Source organism: Sarcophilus harrisii, chromosome 2 (genome assembly GCF_902635505.1).
Source record: "Sarcophilus harrisii chromosome 2, mSarHar1.11, whole genome shotgun sequence".
Lineage (NCBI taxonomy): Eukaryota > Metazoa > Chordata > Mammalia > Dasyuromorphia > Dasyuridae > Sarcophilus > Sarcophilus harrisii.
In genome coordinates this window covers 329,807,042-329,822,389 of record NC_045427.1, presented here as the reverse complement: position 1 = coordinate 329,822,389, position 15,348 = coordinate 329,807,042, and the positions used below count along the sequence as shown (strand labels likewise).

General features: G+C 32.0%; 1 protein-coding gene across 1 annotated transcript in view; it reads right to left on the bottom strand.

Annotated features, from left to right (window-relative positions):
* The window catches only part of FRMD6 (FERM domain containing 6), a 103,815-nt gene that overhangs the window by 15,776 nt on the left and 72,691 nt on the right, over positions 1 to 15,348 (bottom strand). The window contains exons 6-10 of the mRNA XM_003758810.4: positions 10,473 to 10,659; positions 9,843 to 9,998; positions 7,378 to 7,443; positions 1,894 to 1,962; positions 969 to 1,143 (exon numbers count right to left, since the gene is read on the bottom strand). Coding sequence (XP_003758858.1) covers positions 969 to 1,143; positions 1,894 to 1,962; positions 7,378 to 7,443; positions 9,843 to 9,998; positions 10,473 to 10,659 — 653 coding nt within the window. The remainder of the gene's footprint in view (positions 1 to 968; positions 1,144 to 1,893; positions 1,963 to 7,377; positions 7,444 to 9,842; positions 9,999 to 10,472; positions 10,660 to 15,348) is intronic.

Below are 15,348 nucleotides of genomic sequence, written 5' to 3'. Positions count from 1 at the left end.
TGTTTCTTGGTTTTTTTTTCCATCATTTTTCAACTTGCATCCTTTTCAGAGATTTTCTAGAAATGCATGTGGTACAGCTAACAGATCTAGTATTGTATATATTATCATCTTCACCAGAATTCTTCTCCTCTCCAATAATTCATAGTACAAGTAGTTAGACTTTCTTTTATTGACTGATTAACTAGGCATTAGTGAAAGCTAATTGAGTCACATTTTTTGAGCATCAATTTTTATGGAAAAAAATGAGTACCTAATTAATGCTTAGTGATCCTTAATTAATGCTTTCAGTGATCCTTAAACCTAGTTTTGGGTGTTTTTAAAAAATACTTTGTAGTATCTTCCAATCATCTTAAAGCATATCATGCAATTTCTTAAAGTACATGTAATTCACATCAACTTAAAATATAAATTTTAGTACCTCCTTTAGTAATCAAGGATTCTATTAAATTAAAAAAAATGGGAAAGCATAAATTTTTTAAAAAGTGGCAATTGCTGTCCTAGGTACAATTATAACCTTGCATAATATATTTGTCATAGTCAGCTATTAAGAGTTGGAAGTGATCTGAAAAGTCATCTCTCCAAGCACTATTATTTGAAAGCTGAAAAAACTGATACCTAGAGATAAATAATTTGCCTAATTTTTCAAAGACAATAAAGAGCTACAAAAAAAAATTTTTTTTGGTTACACCAAATTCCCTTTCAATTTTCTGACTAGCTACCAAGAATATCCATGAATGTCTTCAAGAAACAGATAATGATCACTGTTATCATTTTAATCATTCAAACCTAAGACTAGCATCAAAAGAATATTCTCTAGTCACTGAGTATGTAGATTCTCTAAACACTCAAAATTTGAGGCTGAAGCCTCAAATTCTCTAATCTTCCACATATATAGATTTTGGAACTCAGATTATAGAAACCTTTGCTTTTGGAATCAGGCACATCAAATGTCATAAACCTTTAAATACCTTCATTCTCTTCAAGCTTCCTAATATGACGAAGAACAGGTTGCAGGTTCATGTAGAGACGATGACTATTGCTGAGTAACTCTAAGAGGTGTCTGGAACGCATGGGACATCCAGTATAGTATATGAGCTTTCTGGCTGATGGCAATCCATCTGGCAAAATCTCAAATTTCTTACCCTATGTTAAGCAAACAAAAACAAAACCAGAAATCAAGCATATGAATGTATATGCACTTTAAATAATAAGTGAATTCTTGTTTACCCTCAGCTTGCACCCAGTACTTTCATAGATAATATTCATATCCATAAGTATATATATATTCATGTTATATATACATGTTACTATCTTTACATATAATTCTTGACTGTAAGTCTTTATTCTTTTATTTCTGGAATGTTATAAGATTTTTTTCTTTATAATAGCTATAACAGTTCTATTGATCCTGATTCTAATTCCTTGATATTTTAATATCTTTTTTTCAGTATTTTTTTACTTGAAATCTCTGGATTTGACTTATGGTAGTAATGCTTCCTTAATATTACATGAAAACAAACTAAGTTGGCCATTCTACCCAATGTTTTTTTAATATAACTAGCATATAAGAGTAAACTATGTTAAGAAAAATTTACTTTGACATCATGAAATATTTATTGTAAAAATTGCTAGCAACTTTTGAAGCAAAATTAGATAGTAGTAACAATTTTAGCAATCAGTAGAGTTAGCATTTAGAACACATAATCTTTCCATTGTCTTACTACTTGTTCTATATACATGAAAATTATTCCATTAGAAGTGACAACTTCTTGTAAGGTTGCTTCACCTGACATGCTTAAAGACACTGGGTAGGGTAAGAAAATTTAACAACTGTGTCCTGGGATAGTTATTACAGAAAATATAGACCTATCAATCTAATGATTTTGAACTTACAACAAATACTAGTTTTCCAACATTTGTCCAAGGGAAGTCATAAAGTAACTGTTTTTCCTCATTGATATTCTGTAGAAAGAATTATATAACAGAAGGTTAACTAGGGAAAACTAAAAACATTTTAAAATACCTTTAAAACTCACAAAACATAACATAGCAATGAAAATTTGAAAGAGATAACTAAATGTCTTTGGAGAAATTCTTATTCAGATAATTCCTGATATAATTTACTTAGTTCAGATTGGAAATGACTTTAAAAATATATTTATTTTTAACTTAAGTACAAAATAAGAAAAGAAAAAACATTGCCATGTGCACAGCACAGCATGTGAAAAGATAATTTCTATTTCAAGAAAGCCTATAAAATAAATACTATGCATTGTGTTCAGAGCCATTTTTTTTTTACTTCCCTGTAACTTTTCTTTTGTTTTCTGCAGAGCATTTTTTGCTTTATGTATTTATTCCTGTTTCCCCTGCTTTCCCTCTATCCCCAAAAGGCTACAATTATATATATGTATAGGGATATGCACATATAAACACATATGCATATAAAGACCATACACTATGCTTCTTTCTACTTGTCCCATACTATGCTTCTTTCCACTTCTCCTCTATTTCTCTGAAAGTGGATAGCTTCTTCCTTCACAATCTAAGTCTTCCTATATTTTTCTAAAGTCACCAACTCATTATTTCCTACACCACAGCAATATTCCAATTTTATTCTGTTTAGTTATTTTAAAAATCTAAAACAATACTAATACAGCTAACATACAGTGGTTTCCCCATTTTTCTCTTTTGAGTAAATCTTTAACTTTGTCTGAGATCATGATTACTATCTCAAGCTTCTTTTAAAAAAAAAATTTGTTCAAAATTTAAATAGAAAATAGGAAAAAAATTAGAAAAAGGGGAGGGGGAGGAATTGTCATGTGCACAGCAGATCATAAGACAGGATTCAAAATATGTAACAATTTTCATTTCAAGAAAACTTATATAACAACAGAACACATTTGTATTCAGAACCTGTCCATCTTTTTTTTTTTTTTTTTTTTTTGCTTCCTTGCAGGTTTTTATTCACTACTGTGCTTTTTACTTTATTCCTTTTTTTTCTCCTTTCCTTCCCCACATTTCTCCGATGCAGGCTACAGTTAAATATGCATATATTTATATACAAACACACACACACACACACCCCTACATAATTCACATACATATATATGCATATATACATATAGATACATGTAATCATATATATAATATATATATATATATTCCCACATGCATTCACATACATTTATGTAAGTTTGTATTTGTCTTCCTATCCCTTATTTTAAAAAATAAATTCTACTCCAGATATTTATTTTATGTTTGTGTTTATCTCTCATTTTTATAACATTTCCTAAAAGTAACAAATTGTTGAGTTCTAATTTTTAATCTATTATCTGTTATGGGTGAATTCATCCAATTCACATTCTAAATTATAATTATTTGTTGTTTTTTTTTTCCTTTTTCTATTTTCATTACTATCCTTCTCATCCTCTTCCTATCCTTTCTCATTTCCCTGCTTTAATTCCACCCACTATTTTACCTTCCTATTCCTAATAATATCCATCTTTCCAAGAATTAATCCCTGATCCTCTCCCCCCACTTTATTCCTGCCCCTTCTTGTTTCTATTTGAATTCAGAAGTTCCATCTTTATCCCATTACCATTAATCTACACATAGAAGAGTTTTATTTCCTTCTAAATGTATTCATTCTCTCTTTAATCCAGATCTGATATGAGTAGGGTTCCCTCTAAAAACCCCTTCCTTATTCTCTCTCCCTCCCTAACCTAGTGTTCTCTTATTTGTTTCTAAATTTAGAAAACTTCTATGCCTTCTAGATCTTTCTCTCTCTCTCTCTCTCTCTCTCTCTCTCACACACACACACACACACACACACACACACTGTTCCCTCTTTAATTCATTCCCAATGAGAGTATGCTTCCAGAGCTCCCAGTCTTCCTTTCCATCTAATTCCACTGTATCAATTCTTCCTCTCTCATCTTATTTGTATATCTCTTTATCTTTTCCTACATAGTTCTGCTTTTGAGAATAACATCATACTCAACTCTATCGCAGTCTTTCTTTCAAACTACCCAATTACTATGGACAATCTTAGACATAAAGTTTACATTTCCACATATAAACATAAACATTTATCCTTGCCTCAGTAAGGTTTTACTTTTGTAATTACCTTTGCAATTAGTCTTTGAGGTTTCCCTTATTTTTCATTTATCTGTCAAAATTTCTAGGAAGTTCAGGGTTTTTGCATCCAAATTCTGAAAATCTAACAATTCATTGAATATTCAATTTTTTTCATTCAATATTATGCTTAACTTTGTTTAATATACTTTTGGCCACCACTCCAGTTCTTCTGCTCTTCAATATATAGACTAACATCTATGGTCTTTTAATATGACTGCTTCAAGGTCCCCAAGTTCTTGGTTTTTTTTTTTTCTTTCTTGTTTGCTGTTCATGATATTTTTTCCTTAACGGGGGTTTCATAATTTGGCTATGATATTTGGCTAAGGCTTTCCTTGTAGGATCTCTTTTTTCCTTCTATTTCTAATTTCTCCTTTTGTTCTAACACTTTAGGACAATTTTCTTTAATTATTTCTTGCATTACTGTATTAACTTTTTGATCATACCTTTTTATATTTTCTCTTCTTGATCTGTTCTCTAGATCAGGTATTTTTCTTGAGATGCCTCGTATTTTATTCCATTTTTTTTCATTCTTTATGTTTTGTTTTATTATTTCTTGGTCTTTTATAATTTTACTAGTTTCCCCTTGCCCAATTCTATTTTCAGGGAATCATTTTTTTCCTCTTGATGTTATTCTGGATCTCCTTTTCCAGTTGACTTCATAATTTCTTGGTTTTCTTGGATTGTTCTTGTGTGTTTTTTTTTTTTTTTTAATTTTCCTCCATCTCAGTTAATTTTGAAAGTCTTTTTTGAGTTTTTCTGTGAATTCTTTTGGGGCAGGTAATCATGATGTTACTCTTTGGGGTTGAAGCTTTTTTTGCTTCAGTATTCTGTGAAGATGAACCCTTTTCTTCTCTATTCCCATAGTAACTGGTTCATTAAAAAAAATTTTTATTGCATTTTATGAGTGTGATCATTTCTAGTCCTGGGATGTGAGGAGATGGTGCTTGAAGCTACAAGTCCTTCTTACTGTTATTTTTTGAGCTCTGTCTTAAACCCAACCTCTAAACTCCTTTCTTTTTCTAAGTCATAGGTGGCATCTCCTGGCACACTATGATGGAAATGCCCTTGCTCATTGAGAACCCTCCAATGGCTAAAATCTTCAGTTTAGGCCTCCAGCCAGGAATTGAAACTAAGAATTCTGCTCTGCTGTTAAGTGCCCATAGCCAAAAGCATCCCTGCCCCACTGCTTTTGCAGTTCCTAGGAATGTGCTAGTTTCTTTTTGCCCAAGGCAAGCAGCATAACTGGTTCTGATGTCCCTTCAATTTTACCAAACTCGGAAACCAAAACTCTCCAGACTGTCTGGAAGCTGAAAATTCCTGTGGCTGAGGCCAAAGCTATCTCCCAACCTAGCTAACCCCAAGCACTCCTCACTGGTTCTTTCACAGGAGCTAGCCTGGAGGTTTTCACATTTCACGCGGTGAAACCTTTTTCCAGGAAGTTTTCTTCAGTTCTTCTTCCTTTGTCTCCAGAAGACCACTGTTCTTGCTCCCCTGAGGCACTGTTTTATCTTGTTTGTGAAGGAAATCTGGAGATCTTGGAATTTTCTGACCTACTCAGTCATCTTTCCAGAATCCTCTCCCCCAAATGACTTAAAAAAACAAGAAGCAATACTTTCTTTACTGTATCATCCTGTTTTGATACAAACCTGGAAAGGTTTTAAGTTCCAAAATCTGTCCTGCTGCTAAGATTCATGATTTATTTCTTGCTCTCTGAATTCCCTAAAACAAGTCTTGAAAATCGAGTAGAGCTACCAAATTGATAGCCAAAGCCCTGAACAAAAACTGAGGAGAATTGGCTAAGAGGAACTCAAACTCAAAATAGATACAAAAATGATGAGACAGAGGACAGAAAGAAAATGCAACAAGCAAATTTTATTAAGGGAAGATAACTCATATAGAATAAGGGCGATCAGGGGAAAATGCAGTCAGATGGAAAGAGTTAAAAGTGTCCAATGTGGGGGAAATGGTATGATTTTAGTTTTAACTGAAATCTATCCTATTAATCCCACTTTACAAAATCAATTTCAAGCAATGAAGAATATCAATCACCATTTCTCATTTTGAAAGCATATTAATGAAGATTTACAGCTGGAATTCAAAGGGAATTATATGTAATAATATTAATTATTCTCTTCTTTATTTGTTATGTAGTATACCTCAACTCTTAATTATCAAGGTCTTAAAGCTTTTTTTTTTTAATATATCAAAAGTTTTATAAGATAATGCAATATTTAAAAAAATGATCATTTTCCTTTTTTCTATAATGTTGCAAAATGGAGGAGTAACATTAGACAAATATTACATTTGTCATCCTGTTTACTATAAGAGTTTACTTTAACATTCTGAAGTAACAAAAGAATCATTTGGCTCACTATGAGTTATTATGCCTAATAATGTTCTAAATGGACTCAAGCAGCCTTAGTTCTCTAACACAATTTATCTTCGTAAGAGAATTGAGGCTATATTGAGGTCACATTAAAGAAACACTACACTGCTGTGAGGAGTTTAAAGATTCTTATGTATAATAATTAAAAAATATTTCATAGGCCAAACAAGAACAAGTATTAAAAGATCAGAGGATCAAAGATTTAGAGCTGAGAGGTTTATCAGAGGTTTATCAACTGGCTTATTAGATAAGAAATCTGACATTTTGACATTTGAATACAATTTTAATGTACAAACTGCACTTTATTCACAACATGCTATTGTTTTACAAGGGAGAACTTTAAGGATCAGTCTTATGTTTTCCTCCAGAGTCACAGAATAAATTAGTGGCAAGGCTGAACTAGTCTTCTGACCCCTACATAGTTCAAAGCTTTTCAGCCCCAGTTTAAAACATTTTAATCATGAAGACCACATGGAAAAGCCTGTCAAGCTTTCATTCTCTCTGTATGATTTTTCTAATGTTCTCACTCATAAATGCCTTTATATGTATCATATATCATCAGCCCTCAAATCAATGTTTTATAATGTATTTGTGGACATTAACTGAAATACTTCCTGTAGTTAAAATATAGCTATCTGGGGGGGAAGGGAAGGAGGAAAAGAATAATAATGACTGTCAAGAACTATTTCAAGGCCTACATCATCTTCTGACTTGCATAAGTGTGGAAAAAATATCTAATTAAACTCAAGGAAACCGGCATTATGGCAAATAAAATATCATACATTATCCAAGAAAAAAATAGCCCATTCCATATGATAACAATTCCATATGATAACAATTTTCAATTTACATACCTGAAAGATCTGTATTCCTCGTGTGGTTAGCCCAAGAGTTAATGACGCTTCAATTTCCCGTTTATCCTATGGGAACAAAACATCTTTTGAAGAAAAATAAAAATTTTAATCCATAGTACATAGTATTAGAAAGTTGAGAGCAATATCAAAAATCAGTGGGATGAAACAGTCTCATCATTCTTCATTTTTTCGGTTATGACTTTAATATCATGATTGAACAATGTGATTGAATATAAGCAATATAAACCTATTATAGGCAGTTTTTTAATTTAACATGATAGTAACTAAATCGTGTCTCTTTTTTCTGAACTTGGTTCTTTTCTCTTTCATATATATCAAAAATGTTTCAATGATTATTTCTGTTCCTTTGTTTTCATTTGGTCATATATGAAAATGTGTCTTATTTTGGACCTGTAGTTCAACCACTCTTCCAGGAGTTGGGAAGCATGTGTACCACTTGTTCTGGAGCTACTAGCTCCAACTCCATCTTGTATGAAAAATTTGCATCCTCAGAACTAAGTTGCTAGGACTCCAGTGCCAAGCAGGGTAGAGGAGTATTAGTGAGTTAGATTTAATTAGAAAGGAGTATTTACTAAAGGAGTATTAAGAACAGTTGATACAAAACATTTCCATCCCCAAAGTATCCCATATATACAAGAAGTCCAGGGCGAAGTGGATGCAAGCTTAGAGAACAAATACGTTACATAACCTAAACTGAACCCTCACTGGGGAAAAGCAATCCTTTTTCTCTTCTTTAATTAACTCCCTATCCTATTCACAACAATAGTCTCTGAAACCTTTTCTCTCATCCTCAAACCTTCCATGGTTTCTTTTCCTTTCATCCTTTTAGCTGTGAACTTTGCCTTCATATTTTATTGAAAAATTTGAGGTTATTAAATGATTGCTCTCTCTTCTTACTTCCAGATACCTTCTATCACTATTTTCTCTTACCCATGTTTCACATGAAGATCTCCTAGCCAAGAAAAACCCCTTTCTACATGGACAAGTGACCTCAATTCATCTTGTCTTCTTTAGGACATCTCCCAAGAGATGTCCCTCTGTTATCCCCACTCAATCTTTCCCATTATTCTGGCTGATTCTCTAATAGCTAAAAACACCTCCATGCCATGTAACTTGTGACAAGTCCATGACTTCAGGCTTCAGCTGTAGGTCTCTCTTACCAAATAGATGTAGGCTAATTAACTAGTGGAATTTGATTAAAAAAAAAAAATAAGGACAATTTAGGCTTCAACAAATACTATTTTAGGTATAAACACACAATCCAGAAATGGGGGAAAGTTAAAGTCTACCATCCTAAGAGGTGGGCAGAAGGCAAAGACACTTTATCCTGGAGGAAATTGTGAAAATGGCTACCATTGTAAGGGAATGATTAAAGATGCATTTGAAGGTAAACATGTAGAGTAGCTAGTAAATCTATATGGGGAAATTCAGCACCAGAGCAAAAGAAGCCCTTCAGTTCAACTTTTAAATTTCTAAGGCTTTCCCCAAAGACTTGCTTGCACTATTTGGATAATTGAAGGGAAGCTTTCAAAGACAGACAATGGAGAGAAAATATCATGGTTCCTTCAGAGTTAGTACCTGTGCAGGCTCTTTCAGTAGCTTCTGAACAGAATCAAAGGTAAGAAAATCCTTAGAGATGCCTAAACTGTCCAGTATCTATAACACCCAAACAGTAGTATTTCAGCTAAGGGTGTGAAAGATAATTTTTCCTCAATGATGGAAAGGAAAGAAAGTAAAGTAATTTGTAATATCGGCTTCTTGTATAACAATGTGTTACTTGTGAGAAGACTCATGGCCTGGGACCCAGTGGTATGTAGTTATCGACTTCAATGATGCTTTTTTCTCTATTCCTGTCATGTTAAAAATCATACTTGAAGGGAACGCTCAAGTTTGTAAGGACACTATTTTAGGGTATAAAAGTTTCCTAGTTTCACTTCAAACAATTTTAAAATTACCTAATAAAATATCAGAATGATTAAATAATTTTTTTAATGACACTCAGAGTTGAATTTTATTAGGGTCAGGGGAAGCTATTAATAGATTCATGGGGCATTATAAAATATTTTATCTGTTTGACAAACCATTCAAAAATATTCTTTATCCCATTTCTATCTTTATTTTTAATATTATATAAGTCATATTATACAAAATATATCCTTTTATCTTATACAACATATTATGTTAAAACAATATATTATGTATTACATATACAATAAAATTATACTATATAAAAACTATATCCTGCCCCATAAGTTAAAAAAGTTAAGTTAAAAAGACTGATTCACAGTAAGGAAATAGAAATTCAAATATAATTGTGTAGAATGTGCTATCAATACAATGAAATGACTGTGATATGCGTATATATTTTGTTTAGAAATGAATGCCCCTTTCAAAACTAAAAGTCTCTCTTGACTGCAGCTGTAAAACTGATTTTACCCCATTACCTTATACAATCTGTAGTAATGAACAGCGATGTCATCAAGTCGAATAGCCTCTTTAATATATTTAAGATGTGCCTCAGAGGCAGTTAGTGCAAACTGATCTTTGTGCATATTTGGAATGTGTTTTAGAATGTAATCCTTCCCTCTCTTTGTAATAACCTGTTGGAATAAAACAGAGTTCAATATCTATTTGGAGAAATGGAAAGACATACAAACTGTTTCTTTGTTCTTTCTTATTTGCTTTTTTAAATTAAGATGTTTTACTTGTGTTTCCTCATTTGTTTTTTCCAGCAATGGGAAAATTAATAATTATTTCACCTTTTTAATAGTCCTTTCAAAAGATGAAAAGTTCCAATAAACAAAAGTACAAATGAAAATTCTAGCCAATAAAATGTCAAGAGAAAGAATACTAATAATGTCAATATTATTTTCAGCACTCCCTAAAACAGATTATATCAACAAAGACATTATATAGAACTACTACTATTTTCTACTATTCTCATAAACCTTAAAGTTTGTATTGTTCTAGTAGTTCTGCATTTTTGCCTTAAAAAAAACAAAAACAGTAAGAAATAACAGCAGCAGTGTGAACTGGTGGAAAAATATTCTTTAAAGTTTTAAAACAGTACTTACCCAAGATGGGAAATAAGCCTCTGGCTCAAAATATTTCCCACAGTGCTTATTCCTTTTGAAGTTTCCAAGATCAGCCTGTAATGCAAAAGCAGCCAGCAAGAAGTAGGCCTCCTCTTGAAGCATACAGTGGGAGTGAAGAACTTGTTTTCTCAAGTGCCAATAATAATAATATCTTGCTATTCTATCACTTGGGAAAAAAAGTAAAAACAGAACTTGGATATTGATGATCTGGCATATAAAAAAACACACACGCAAACAAGAAATTTTTTATGTTTTACGTTTTTTACATTTATTAATAGGCTTTTGTTTTTTGTGAATATCTATTTTCCTCATTGAATAGAAGTGTGTTGCAACAAGCATTTGATTAATGAAAAGAGCAGAGCAAAACAAGAGTTTAAAAAAATACTCTAGGTCAAAAAGTGCTTACAAAAGTAAGGAAATTCATTTCATTTGGAGGAAAGGTTAAGGGGGGAGCAAATAAATTTTCTCAGTAAAACTGAGGGGAAATCTAGGGAAGGGGATGGAAGGAAAGAGGGGAAAAGTTGAAACAGAATAGAGGATATATGTGTAGAGTTGAACTAGTTTACTAGAGTATCAGAAGAAGGGGAAAGAGTGTAATCAGAGTAAGACTGACGTCCTGAAAAAAGTACTGAGACAGAAAGATTATAGGTATTGATAATGATGAAGAACAGGTTTAAGAGTAAATTAGTATTAAGTACTAATTTATTAAACTAATTTATAAAACTAAAGTATTAAGAGTAAATCAGAAATACATAACATTCCTATTAAATTAATTCAATATTGAGATTCTGGAGAAAATCTTGGAGATTGATTGAGAAAACCAAATCACAATAAGGATTTCTACTTTAAGAAAATTTTGTGTTGTTAATGCATAGAAATTTGGACCCCCTTTCCCCCCTTTTTAACCTTTATCTCTATTTTCTTAGTGATACAACTCATGAGGCTTATCTCATGTTACCTGGGTGACAATGTTAATGGATTTTCAAGAAAGCTAGAGGGTAAAAATTATTAAATTGTGTGAACATTTTGATTTAGTAGACTCACTACTAGGTCTATACTCAAAAAAAATGAAGATGAAGAAGACATACAGTTACAAAAATATTTATAGCAATTCTTTCTATGGTGGCAAACAGCTGGAAATGAAGATCCCTTTAGTTCTATCAGGGTATATGGCATAAGAATGCCATAAAAATAATAAAGGGAATGGTTTCAGAGAGAACTGAAGAAGATTTTTATCAACTTGTAAAGTAAACAGAAAGAGAGCAATCTATACTGTGGTGTTCTTCTCTTTTCCTTAATATATAATAATTCTCTGGGAGTAGGTTTCTTGGGGAGGTTTTCTGGAAGCAGCTTTAGTTTCAGTTCCGTGTAATAATCACCTCAAATGCAGCCAGGGATTAAAGTACAGTCTTTTATTGTCTCTTCCAAAATAGCCTGGTTAGTTTTCTTAGTGGCCTATCTCCTTCCTTGGTTCCAAGAGCTCTTGCAGCTTCTCTGCCAGCTTCTGCCTCCAGCTCAACTCCCGAGTCCTGGCTTCTCAATCTCCAACTGACACTCCCCTCTCAATCTTTTCAATTGAATACTCCTGAGCTTAGCTGTTTTTATGCTCTTTTAGAGGTGTAAACTCAAGGGTTGACTCCTACTCTGAGAGTGGGATTATGGGAGGTGTGAATTTGGATATCTCATACTGAACCCTGAAATCTCCCAAAAGTGTGAACTAATGTGTGAACTCTCAAAGGTGTTAACTTAAGCATTGTTTCTATCAAATTCCATTGAGTTATCACCTTGTTTCAAGTTCTGGCTCATAACACTATCCAATAATTCAAACAACTTTTAAAAACTTAAGAACTCTGATTAACTGCATGATTAAACATGCTTCTGAGGATACATGAATGAAGAATGAGTCATATTCTTAATACATGGTCAATATGGATATTTGTTTTGCTTGATATCATATATGTTAAAAGAACTTTATTTTTCTTTATTTTTCAGTAAAGGAGGTAGTGGGAGAGAATATAAATTTTATTTTTAAAAGTTAAATTTTAAAAAGAGACAGTTGGGTGATTTTGGGGAAAAGTTAAGCTTAACTATGTAGTGTTCAAAATAAAGTGTTTATATATGTTTCTTTTCTTCCCTTCCTCCCCAACCCCCCGTATGTAAAAAAACTTAAGAGATTAAAAAAAAAAACTGACTACAGTGTTTTGATTTGTATTAACCATTTACAAGTCCTAGACAACTAATGAGTAGATAAATAATGCATTTTCCTTTTTTTCATAACTGATTATATTAAATCACAAGAATTTTTGCCATTAAAGAGGAAAGAAGGCTCCACATTTTTCTTTTATTTATTTTTATCTAAGGGGATCTCTATCCCCACTAATTATAGTGATTAGATCTATTATTTCACTGGATTAAAGAAAAAGAAATGGGGAGCACCCAGGTAAGAAAACTCACTCTGCAATGAAGGGAGTGGCACTTTTTCTGAAACTAAGTCATAGAAAATGATTTTCCCAAGATCACACAGCTAACAGAACATGAATGCATGTTTTCTTGATTCTAGTATTCAAAGCTACAAATGGCATAGCATAAAAGCAAGTCTTATTGTCTGTAACCATTCAACTAAATTCACTTTTCTCATTTTCTTGGGGCATAAAAACAAACAAGTCAAACATGTAACTTAGTACATTTAGGGGATTATTTTTTAAGGAAAATTTTAAGGAAAAACTATTTTAAATCATCAATTTCTATGAATTATTTAGTGTTTAAAAGTTATTCAAGTAATAAAATCCACTAGAAGTAAATTTTTTATAGATGACCTCCAAATTTAATGCAACCAGTTTAATATACTGCCTTTATTTATTTGTTCTTCTTTATGACCAACTTGAATCCTCAAGTTGCCACACAAGGGAATTTGTACTCTCATTTCATTAGGTTTTAATGGCAAATCCTCATGAAGTTTTCCAATGAAGAAATCAAAACAATTTATCATCATATTCAAAAAGGCTCTCAATCATTATTGATCAGAGAAATGCAAATTAAAACAACCTTGAAGTATTATTTAATATGTACCAGATTGGATAAAATGGTTGAAGGGCAAAATAACAAATGTTGGAGAGAATGCAGAAAAAAATAGGACTCTGATTCACTGTCGATGAACAATTTCTTGGTAGAACAATCTGGAATCATCCCCCAACTATGTATACCTTTTGATCCACCAATACCATTACTAAGTTTCTTTTCAAAGAACCAATAGTTCTAAAATATGGTAGCATTCTTTGTGGTGGCAAAGAATCAGAAATGCAGGGATACCTATCAAATATTACTGTGTTATAAGAAACAACTGAGCTCAATGATCTTAGAAAAACATGGACTTACACAAACCACAATCTTGTTTTAAGAACAACTTTGACTAGTATTTTTGATTGTTATAAACATCCAAATTACTAATTATAAAGGACCTATGAAGGAAGTTGCTGTGTCCAGGAAAATAATTAATAAATAAAAACATGTACAAAATTATTTTACACATACATATATATACACACACACACACACACATATATATATATATATATATATATATATATACACGTGTACATATACATATACACAAATGTATACACACATGCATGCCTATATCTGGGAGTCATCTCTAGGGTGAGTGAGAAGGAAAAGGGAAGGAAAAAAAGAAAGTTATATGATAACTTTATTATATATTTAAAAGGAATAGCAAATTATGCATAGAAAATTGTCAGTTTCATGTGCATTTTTTTATTCTATTGTTGTGGAAATGCTTGTTTTATTTCTCAAGATCAGAATAAAATAAAATAAAAAATTTTAAATGTAAGGAAACTGAGATCAAAAGAATGTGACTTGCCCAGTTGTCACAGAGGTGGAATAAGCAGCTGGTATTTGAAACCAGGTCTTCTAATTTCAAATCTAGTACTATTTTCCCTGCATCATACTGTTTCAGATTTGTCTTCATCATTTTTTTACAGAAATATGTGAAAAAAAATTATTTCCTCAGTAATATCTGATGCAACAAATTATCCACAGAGCCATAGCCACCAAAGCAGATCATGATCTACAATTTAGTGGGGTTAAGTCCCAGGGAAGTGACTGAGGCAATATGAATTAAATGACTTAGTCAGGATCACACAAATATCAGAGATTAGGTTGAAGCCAATTTTTTGTTGCTTTTGTTTTTTTTTCAAATTCCAAGCTCTTATTTAGTCCAGGAGAAAAAAAATTTTCAATAGGGAGGAAGTTCAATGTAACAAAATGTGCATCAGGCTTGGAATGAAAAGATGTATTTTTGTTAATGTTCTGCCATTTACTAATTATATGGCTTTAAGGCTGTGAGAAATGAAGTGACTTGCTCAATTTCCTTATCTGTAAAATGAAGATATGATTCAATTCATTAGGTATTTATAAAGTACCTTCTATGTATCAGACACTATGCTAGGGATACAAAAGCAAAAAACATATAGTACTCTCTGAAAGAGTTTATATTCTACTAGTGTATTATACAAAATATAAAATCAAATATAAAATAATTAGGGAAACAAATTTGCTAACAACTGGTTAACAGTGAGGAAGTTAAGAAATCAGCAAAAATGTTATGCAGGAGGCGGTATTTGTTCTGAACTCCGAATGGTAAGAAGGAAAAGCACTCCATGCCTTCTGCATGAAGGAAGGAGATAAAATATCATTTATATGGAATAGTAAATGGTGGAGGATGGATGGTAAAGGTTACCAATAACTAGTATATTTTTATCAGCTATCTCAAAGGACTACTGTAAGGTCTTGGCATTTATTCAACATTACAATCATAATGGGAAGAACAATTTTCTTC